Raw genomic sequence first — 10,458 nt, forward strand, 5'->3', positions numbered from 1 at the left:
GTACCGGTACTTGCCCGTTTTCCGCTGTGAGCATGTTCCCTACCTGTGTTATTGCTAAGTTTTGCTTTGCATAAGTGGATGCTTGATAAATATGTCAGTGCCCCTTTAAAAAAAAGCTAAGACACCAACAAAAAGCAATATTCCTGATAAAATAGTGAGAGAAATGGTAAATTTCACAATGTTTCTCACTGCAAGTGAGTTTGATTTCCAACAGCTAGTGTTTGACACCAGTACTCTATTTGACCTAAACTGTGACCGTTGCAATTCAAATATCTTTATATATTAAAATATAAGACAATCCAAACCCCATTTGGCTCTTATTGATGCAATCAAATTGGTATAAAAAAAGGATGTATTCTTTATTTTAGTGGCTTATTGTTGTGAAAATATTCCAAACTGCTGCCAAATAGATGGGAACAAATTAATAGAGATGTTTTATTTCTTTATTTTTATTTTTAAAGTCATACTCTGAAATAACAATAAAGAGCATGAAGTTTGGTGCAAAAAATGATACATTTTGTTGTGTTGATGACTTTGGTTAGGCATCTCCACCTGTTGAAAAGTGACATTTATAGTAGTTAGCAGACACACTATGACAAAAATCCAGTCCAATTGTATATATATTTTGTCAATTTCACAACTGGATTCCATTTTTCTTCAAATTATGGACATATATTAAGAGTCTAAAAAAAAAAGTTGCAATGTGGACTGAAATTATTCCATTCCACATTGTGAACTCCATATTTCTCAATGATATTCTTGTTTTGTATATCAAATACAAAAAATCCACTGGTAAATGCTGCCTTACTGATATTAGTATATATAAAAAGCATGTCATCAAAAGTGTTTTAATCTCTGACAGACATTTATTTGATTACATGCCCCCTCCATTTGTCACTCATGGGTCACGCCCAGTCAGGCCGTTTATGATTCATATTTTTCCCCTCATTCTATTCGAGAATGGCACTTTAAATCCTGCCTTTCTGCTCTGTTGGCCAATTAAAAAAAGAGTAGAGGAGAAGTGATGCCAACAAGCTAGAAAAGTTTATAGAAATTGGGCTTTTCACAATAGATTTAGTATGAGCCGAATGTTCCATATAATTCTCTATGTATTTGTTTTATGTTTTTTTTTATTGTTATTTACGTTCAACAAAAATATATGATTGAATAGATACAACTTCCACATTATTAGGCTAAAACGTCATTATTAGTTAATGCTTTTATTTTTAATCTTTGGTTCTGGTGTTTCCGGTTTTGCCGTGTATTTTTACGGTCGGCTGGTTGCTAGACGACCCGATGTAAAACAAGTAACCTCATCACTGAGGCAAAAAAAGAAAAGAAAAGTAACTGCCACTTGCAGATGCAATAACAACAGCATGGAGCATCGGCATCGTTTAAACAAGCATCGTGGACGAGTTAATACGAAGTAAAGTGACACGGCCCGTGGATCAGTGGTAATGCTAATGCTCACGCCACAGTCTTTTTAATTGGGAACGGCTAAATGCTAGCGATGCTATTGTACTGTTGTGCAAGAAAATGAAGAACAAGTTCGACGCAGGTAGAGCTACTTATTTTATATTTTTAAAAAGTCTTTTAATCAAAAAATGCTCAAAACTATAATTCGTTGACAACAAATTGTTAATAATAGAAGTATGACGTCTGATACAAACTAGTGACGCCATGTTTATTCCCTGCCTTGACTACGCCATGGGCCGTTTCGCCATGACGTCACAGTTCATTTTGAGTGGCAAGTACATAAGTATTCCCAGAGTTAAGAACCACTTACTACTGTATCATTTAGTCCAAGGTGGAGTGATTGAGAACATAAGGCTTGAATGATAATTATGAAACTATATTTTTAGATTGTGTGACCTGTCAGTCAAAAATAAGATGCTACATGATTTACCGGACGGATGGAATGCACGTCTTAATTTAAAACTTCAACAGGTAACAGTAAGAGGGCTCCAGACTGTCACCAAATGGAGTCATATTGCCCTTAAATGTATCACGTGCACGTCAATTTTTCATCTACTTGTCCCAAGTATTATTTCAAGGTATTATCTGGGATAATAAATATTTTACACATCAATCGATACATAAATTGGCCAACAATTTTGCTGGTGTGGAGAAAATTGTGCACATTTTGGCATTAATTAAAGGGATTACATGACCAGTATTGCTGATACATACTTATTTATGAGGCTTTTTTTTAAGGCTGATGGCATATCAAATCACTGATTCTCATTTGACTTGTTTTACATGTTTTTTAAAGTTATGTACAGCACCTGTTGATTATGACCCCGATGCATGGCACTTGCCTTTCACACTTCTAAACTGGGTCAGTAAAAAAGACATTTTTGTACAATTGTGTCACATTTCAAAACTAATTTCATGGAAATCACTCTGCCTTGGTCAGATCATGGAAAATGTGTGTAGTACTTGCCAAGGTCCATCATGTGGAAGAAATATGGACAGTAGAAAAATGGAAAAAAATCAATTTCTCTAATGAATAATATTATCGGACATTCACTATATTAATGAATAATAAAATTTATAAACTCTGGGATTTTGTTTTCAAAATGAGCATGATCTTGAAGGCCTTTTAGAAGAGCAATTTCTGATTGTCAGCATATTTTTTGTTTTTGCTATCTAGGATGTTGACAGAACTTTTGACAGCCACTGTAGTGGTTCCACCATTGAAGCTTTGACTTGCCACCAGGAAATACACGTGACATGGTAAAATGCCCGTAAATCGATTTGTGGGCCCTGTCTTACCGTCGCCACAAATGACCAGTGATGCACTTTTGTCTAACTTTTGTTTCCTCGACAGCCTACTCCTGTCTCCGGGTCCCATCGAGCACCACCAGAGGCTGACATGTCCATCTAACGTGCACCTTTGTCAGCCGCATCATGTCAACGGTGGCGAGTGACACCCAAACAGATGAAGACATTGAGGTGCTGGTCAGTTGGAGTAACCATTCCATTATTAAGTCTAGTATATGTTCTGCATGTGCTGTTTTATATTGTGTAGTAGTTCCCAAGGTTTTAAGTTGATTTAGACTAATGTCCTAAACCAAAGGACCACTATATAAGTGTTTCCCAACCTTTTTTGCATCGAAAAATATTTACCAAAATATACCATCTAAAAATATTTTTATTTAAAAATAGTATGTCACCTATTTTAACAATAGTCATTCTCGTCAAGGTTTTATAGGCAAGAATCACATAAACTTCCAAAATGATTCCAAAATCAAATTTTTCACTGACCTAATGTCACCAAATGTTGATATTTGCAGATCCTCAAAAACTTCCAGTTCGAGTGATGCAAAAATAAATAATGTAATTTTTTTTATTGCATCATTTTATAATTTTTTGTCAAAATATAACGCAAAAAAATGTTGTGCTCACACAGACTTTTCGTCGGCTAAAGTTGATGTTAGTAGAGAGCATGCATGGTCTTTGTATGTACATAGTCTCATAGCAAATGAGTGCTTATTTTGTTTTCTAAATGTTTTATTATCCTGTGTTGTTGTTGATTTTTCAGACACAACAAAAGAAATCAGGAAAGCCTCCCATTTTTCTCAGTGAGTCTCAGTCTAAAATTGGATTTGAATAAGACAATAAACTAAGGCTTTAGTGAATGTACCAGTCTCTTGTGCAGGATCCCCATACCGCTCCAGCCTTAGTATGAACCACAGGAAAGTGGCGTTATCGGCCTGGAAGCTGCCGAGGGCTTCCTTTTGTGACACTCCCGGTGGAGAGATGGCCCCGGCTCGCTTCACGTCCCTCAGCAACCACCACGGTAGATGTTCCAAAACACCAGCGTGGCTTCCTCTGGAGACATACATACATACACCCTTTTATTTTTTTTGTAGTCAAACACCATGAGTTTTTCTCATTTACAGTACTCCTGATTTAATAGTTGTATTTTTACAATTTGCAAAATTTGGTAAAATGATGGTATAGTCATGTTTTAACTTGGGAAAATAGAATTTTTGGTAGTTGTTTTTTAACTGGCAACTTACAATCAGCTTGTTTCAACTTGCATCTGAGAAAAAATCTACAAGATTAACAATTTTCTTGACCCGTGCAAATGTTCTTTTTTTGTTATTTCAAAGAAATGAGATCAGAATGGGACTTGACGACAGAGTTTCCTAGACATACCTTGCCCACCAGAAAATATCATCGTTTGACGCACAACAGTAAGTGGAGACTTTAGTTAGGAAGCCAGAGCTGCCTTGACTTTACTAACAGGTTATTCTTTTGGTCTCGGCTTAGTTACAGTGGCCAGAGAGAAGGAAGAGATGTATAATGAGATCACACTCCTCAAAAAGGTAAACCTTACATTAATCCGATATATGGGGCAGTGCCACAAAAACAAAATTAATGAGCAATTCATTAGTTAAGTATGATGCTGTCTGGCTCTTATATAAGTCATAACTCTTTATGGGCTGCAGAGTCTCCACGAGCAGAAGTCTGACAACCAGAAAATGAAAGTCAAACTTCGGCGCCTGGAGGAAGACAACGTAAAGAGGGAAAAGCAGTTGGAGGAGCTCCTTGACCCCACCAATGTACGGTAATTGTATGTTTAAGCGGTCATTTTGGAATGCAAACTTTACGCCTCTGTGTTTGTCATGTATCAACAAAGTACTACTGGACTATTATTTTAGTCATTTATCTTGTTTTAACCTCTGCGACCTTCTGGCTTGCTTTACTTGTAAAATGTCCACCCGATTTGGGTTTTATGATAATCTTAACTTGGTTGTAGTCGAGTCTATTTTTTTTTTATAGTCGTCTAGTCTAAAAAACATTTTATTGTCGTAGTCCAGTCTATTTTTTATAGTCGTCTAGTCTAAAAAAAAATGTTATAGTCGTAGTCTAGTCTAAAAAAATTTTTATAGCCGTAGTCTAGTCTAAAAAAATTTTTTATAGTCGTAGTCAAGTCTAAAAAAAATTTATAGTCGTGGTCTAGTCTAAAAAAAAATGTATAGCCGTAGTCTAGTCTAATTTTTTTTTTATACCACACAATGAGACTGAATACATTCTTCAACCTTTTATATTGCCACAGAGGTCCGAGTACATACGCAGTTTGGTGGATAAGAAGCATGAGGGCAGTGTGGTGAGTTCCATGTTTTCAACTGAACTTAGTTATTTTTTAAAAATATTATTAATGATTAAAATTAATCCTAATCTAAGATGGCGTCCATGCGCACAGGTGATAAATGGGCTGAAGCAGAGAATACTGAAGCTAGAGCAGCAATGTCGAGAAAGGGAAACCGCCATAGGGTAACGTTTTACAGAACTCAGCATATTGCTCTTTATGATGTTTATGGTCAAAGTCAAATGACATTTTGTACAACAGTAACCTGCAAAGCGAGTTAAGGGCCACCAACCTCTATGAGATGAGGACAACTATCAGGAACTATTATGAAGAGGTAATCAAAAAATGGCGCTTTTTCACAGATAAGTCACATTATTTCATACGCCTCTTCATCTTTCAGATCCAGAGACTGAGGTTGCTTTTGGATGCTTCAGAGAAAAGGTTTGCCAACGCTACCTTAGTGATATTCTGTTTTCTGTTGTTACATACTATACTTTTTTTCCGCCCCATTATAGCGGTTTATCAGAGAGTAAAGCATTCCGCAAGCAACAGAGGGCGTTGAGCTCTACCGTGCTACGTTTGTCCGAGGACCTCAAGCAACTGCAACTGGAAAATACCAAGTTCAGGGAGGAGCTAGACACAGAGAGTCCCGCCGCTGGCATTAAAGGTTTGCATGCACTCTAAAGTTGAAAAGATAGCAGACAAAATGGGGGCTATCTAACAAAGGTAGAGGTTTCAATTTGCTAAATGCTAGAATATTGGAAATAAATAGTTGAACAATAAGGTGAACCTGACTATGGACCAGACCCACCAAATTTGACAAGAAAATAGTCGTATTTGTTTATATATAAGCAGCACTGCTGTATAAAACCAAGCTAAAAATCTCTATGTAAACCGCGCTGGATGCAAAAAGTACTGGTTTATAGTCTGTAAAGAAGTGTTTAGCTGTCCACAGGAAGAGTTTAGTTTGTTTAAACTTTATCCAATGTTTTTATTCTTTGCTTGAATAAGTATAACTAGAATAATATAATTTAAAAATTTGTTAATGTTTGTTTTAGGATACAAAGAATGGAGCAAACATCGGCTTTTGAGGAGACTGCTTGAACTGGAGAAGGTCAGTTGAACCTGTTATTGTTTTTTCCAAAATATCTTATTCTTTCAATCAATTCATACAATTTTAAAATTTATTAAACAAGCAACCAATTACATGCATTTATTTTTGCTATACAGTATACAAGGTAACCTGTAAACAATAGAAAGTACATTTTGTAATACACAAAATATAGTATGTGTACATTTAATTGTGCCTTCTTTTCCCAGATGCATATTATAGGCGCTTTGATTATATCATATTTTCTGATGATGCAAAAAAAATCGCTAGGAGAATTGTTTTGAAAACATTTGGCAGCGTTTCATAATACCCATTTTGCCCAGTTAAAAGTATAATGTACCCTTGTGTGCTATTGCAATTCTCTGTCCAATCAGAGGCTGGAAGAGAGAAATACTCTAAAAGCGAGGTATCGATTGGACCAGCCTTGTCAAACCCCGTCCTCCGCCGTTGAGCAAAAGGAGGTTCAGACCACCCTACCTGAGTGCCTGGATTTGGCCATCCAGACCATGTCTGTCTACACTGTGGACGCGGTAACAGAGACCCTTGAGGAAGACAACGTGTCAGGCCTAAAAGGATGCTTGGAGCAGTTGGAGGCGGAGAGGACGCAGCTGCAGGAGGAGCTGACCAATAATGAGTGAGTGGTAACACAGCGTCTTTGCTCTTGCCCTATTTTGTGTTGAAATTGGGATTTTTTTTTTTGTGTTTTCAGGGAGGAAGTGAGGTGGCTACGGAGTCAACAGCAAGCAGAGGAAAAATCACGGCAGGAGCACAAGTATGGCCAACGTGTGGCTGCTATTTTTCAGACACCAAATTTAGCATTTCTCATATACTAACTTTAAAAAAAAAATTCAACTATACCATATTTTTGGGCTTTTTGCATTTTCCCCCTAGTTTGGCTCTTGTGACATTTACTGAAGTACACCTTGTAAAAATTTTAAATATCTCATTTACATGCTATTTCACACTGATCCACATTTTTTTTATCTAGTCAATATTCTCAGTGTGATCTGCCGGTGGTCCAGAAAAAAATGAAAAGTCACTATGAAAAGTCTTAAAAGCTGTCCTAATATTTTAGTTGTTGAGGATATGCGTTGTCGTCCTCAGCGATGAAGTCGAAGGGTTGAGGAGGGAAAAAGAGGAGCTGGAAGAGCGACTGGAAAGCTGGAGAATTGAGCAGACCAGCAACCGAGAAATAGAGCAAAGGCGGCATCGGTAAGTGGGCTCTCGTACAACCCCAAGCATGACGTCAACTTTGCCTCCATTTTGATTGTGTTTGCCTTTTGCAGGGAGGAAGTGCTACAGCTGAACTTCGAAAAAGAACAAGAGGCTGAAGAATGGCGGTGTCAAATGCATAAAGAACGACAGAAGCAAGAGTACAATTGTCTTTCCATTTACTTACAACTGATGAAAACTCATTTTGAAAGGGAAATATAGGATATAATTGTTTTGACTAAATCATTATACAGTATATCTAAACTGTTTTAAATTCTAAACAAAATGTGCAAAATGTCTAACATGGAGCAATAATAGTTTCCAATTGTTGTCATCTTAAAAACGAGCATGAAACGATGGCCTTTTTTGTTTCTTTCTTAGAAAGAAGCTGAGACAGTTGAGGGCAATGGTCCAGTCTCTGAAGGATAGGGGAAGCAAATCCTTTGATGCCAGCGCTGTCGATGATGAGGCGGATGGTGTTGACCAAGATGATGAGGGACAGGAAGGTCTGAAGCCAGATCCAGAGAACCCTGTCTTTAGGAGGAAGTCCACAAGTGAGGTGTGTTTAAAAAAAAAAATCCAAAAGAACTACATTGGCCAATTCAGAACTTAAAGACAACAAGAATCCTGCTATTAATTCATGTAATTAATCACCCCTGACATAAAAGGAGAAATAGGATGCTTATACATACTTAAAATATGCCTGCCAAATTTCATTCCTGTCCACCCATGAATAACAGGAGTAACTATTAAAGGAGAACTTTTAGTGACTGTCTAAAAAAAATAGAACAATATGTCTATTACTCTATTCAAACAACTTGTTTATTCACTGTGTTTACTGGTTTACCATTTATTGAGTCTACTAAAGTGTTCTGAAGCATTTTAATGTTTTTAAAATACAGTTAGAAGTAAATAGTGTAAATAAGGGACACTGATGCATTCTCAGAGATTTACACAACACCATAAAACAGTCACAGTAGTGCAAATAAATGGCAGTAAGTTTGCTCCACAATAATGTGTGAGAGTCAGCAAATGAAAGTGAACTATTAGCTGTTATAAACTCAGTTTAACGGCCGGCTGTGGAATTAGCTTACGTTTTGCCATGGAATGCCCGGGCATCAATTGTCGCCCTGGCAGCTTGTGAATAAATGTGCCTAGTACGTGTTTACTCTTAACATTTGTTCAATAAAGTGAATGAAAATCAGTCAAATGATTTCCCCGCTGGCACCGTGGTTGCGATTCACGATTTATTCAACTACTCATCTGACGTCTCATTGGATTTGCATTTCAGGTTCTTCAAGCTGGAGATTCCACCGTTCCACAGGATGGAGAGACCCTAGACGAAGGCTCCCTTGTCAGCATCCAGGCTGCGTTCCGTGGCCACCTAGCTCGCACTCAATACATTGCACAAAGGTGAAACACCACTTGCACACTCAAGTACACCAAGTTCCTTTGTAGAAAAGACGCACAGAATACTGCCACCAAATATAACAGATAAATGACTTAATAAATAGACTCCAGTTCTTCACCAGGGAAATGTTTATATATATTTCTTATACTTTTCTATTCAGTAATTGTCTTTAGAACAAATTACTATCACAGATCTTAGATTTTGTAACAACTAAACCCCCTTCTATTTGGAAACAGTTTGCAAGGGGGAGCGTCATCAGAGTTTGAAGACAACACAGGTGCAGCATCTGTTAAAACATGCCTGGATGAAGAGGAAGAACGGTTGCCCATCTCCAGGATTCCCAAAACGCTGACGCCGCCAAAAGGTTTGAAAGGGAAAGAGGCTTTTGATTTTGCTCAATTCTTACTTTTCATTTCCACCATAAATTATTCCAAACATACAAACTCGTAATCCCATCTGAAAAAATTCTGAACTGATTTTTAATGGGTAGTGAAGTGAAGATAAATAGAAACTAAATAGTTTTCCCCTAAGTGATCACCCCACACGGGGGCAGCATTTAGTTGCGGCACACCTTTGAAGTGTAAGATCAATGCATCACTTGAGGAGTAGCTGTCACCCCTCGTTTATGTCACACAAAACAGCTTTAGCAATTTGTTGTGGGGAGAGAGAGCCTAAACTTATCTTCCGGTTGTCATGTACTCTTTTGTTGTTGTCCAATCAGAGGTGGATGCAGTCGACGCCGACTCGGAGCACACGGACTCCGACGATTCGGACGACATCATCGTGGCCGAGTCCTACCCTCGCAGAAAAAGAGAGGCCAGGATCATGTGACTGCAAATAGAAATCAGGCTTGGGGAACCCTTGGATTATTGCGTCATGTTTATGGACCATGAATTCATCGCTGAACTTCCTGATGGCAGCGAAAACAATTGCGTGAAATCCATCATTCCTGTCTCTAAAGTGCCTAAAAATGTGGAAATTTACTTATCACAGTTGATGGCAATAAAGATGTTATTTTTCTTGTACTGAGTAAACCACACTGGAAAGATGATTGATGCTTAGTGACATGTTTTTAAAAGTTTTATGTACCCCATATTGTTAAAAAAAGATGGATCACAGCTACTTAGGGACTACGTTCGGTGTTTTTTTATGTTTATTTTGTAACATTTGAACTTAGTTTCTATGTTTTTATATGGTATTCAAATTTCAATTTAAGGGAGATATCTAATAAAAAGAAAATCACCTGCTTAACTTTCGCCGTTTCTTTTTCAAATACTAATGATTTTTTACAGCATTATTGGGGGCCATAACCAGTGTATTTATGTTTCTCTTGATTTTAATTGTGTTGATCATTATTATTCATTAAAAGGTATATAGAAATAATATATAAAATATAATAAAATGTATGTATTTTCCAGGGCACGTTGAAGAAATGAAATGATTATATTTCATAGGAGAAACTTGCTCTTAGTTTACCTCAAAGAAAACCCGAAATATGTACTTTTTGTTAGGAAATAAAATATTTCGACGTGCTAATAAATATAAAGAGATTTTTTTTCATAATGGACAAAAGTGAATGTTTACTTCTTGAAGTTATTTTTTGTTTTCGCTTTAGTGTCCGCT

At 37.0% G+C, this 10,458-nt stretch overlaps 1 protein-coding gene across 8 annotated transcripts; it reads left to right on the forward strand.

The window, feature by feature from the left end:
- Positions 1-1,242: 1,242 nt before the first annotated feature.
- iqce (IQ motif containing E) lies at positions 1,243-10,086 on the forward strand. Of its 8 annotated transcripts, none has more exons than XM_077606257.1 (22): positions 1,243-1,558; positions 2,654-2,736; positions 2,831-2,961; positions 3,545-3,584; positions 3,650-3,802; positions 4,119-4,202; positions 4,267-4,334; positions 4,458-4,571; positions 5,069-5,119; positions 5,216-5,286; positions 5,363-5,435; positions 5,502-5,542; positions 5,617-5,768; positions 6,160-6,215; positions 6,587-6,846; positions 6,922-6,984; positions 7,317-7,424; positions 7,499-7,585; positions 7,806-7,983; positions 8,716-8,837; positions 9,072-9,199; positions 9,557-10,086. In XM_077606257.1, exons 3-22 carry the CDS (start codon positions 2,911-2,913, stop codon positions 9,664-9,666), a joined length of 2,010 nt encoding a protein of 669 aa, XP_077462383.1. In that variant the 5' UTR covers positions 1,243-1,558; positions 2,654-2,736; positions 2,831-2,910; the 3' UTR covers positions 9,667-10,086. The 8 variants fall into 8 exon arrangements, with proteins under 8 accessions (XP_077462383.1, XP_077462388.1, XP_077462389.1 ...); XM_077606262.1 differs by having other exon boundaries at positions 4,279-4,334; XM_077606263.1 differs by having other exon boundaries at positions 3,662-3,802.
- Positions 10,087-10,458: the final 372 nt, after the last annotated feature.

Source organism: Stigmatopora argus, chromosome 7 (assembly GCF_051989625.1).
Source record: "Stigmatopora argus isolate UIUO_Sarg chromosome 7, RoL_Sarg_1.0, whole genome shotgun sequence".
Classification (NCBI taxonomy): domain Eukaryota; kingdom Metazoa; phylum Chordata; class Actinopteri; order Syngnathiformes; family Syngnathidae; genus Stigmatopora; species Stigmatopora argus.

Excerpts from the sequence above, each read along its gene's own strand:
- iqce (XM_077606257.1), top strand. The coding sequence starts at position 2,911 with ATGTCAACGGTGGCGAGTGACACCCAAACAGATGAAGACATTGAGGTG. Across the intron at positions 3,803-4,118 it reads GTCCCTCAGCAACCACCACG|AAATGAGATCAGAATGGGAC; the intron begins GTAGATGTTCCA and ends GTTATTTCAAAG. Across the intron at positions 8,838-9,071 it reads ACTCAATACATTGCACAAAG|TTTGCAAGGGGGAGCGTCAT; the intron begins GTGAAACACCAC and ends ATTTGGAAACAG.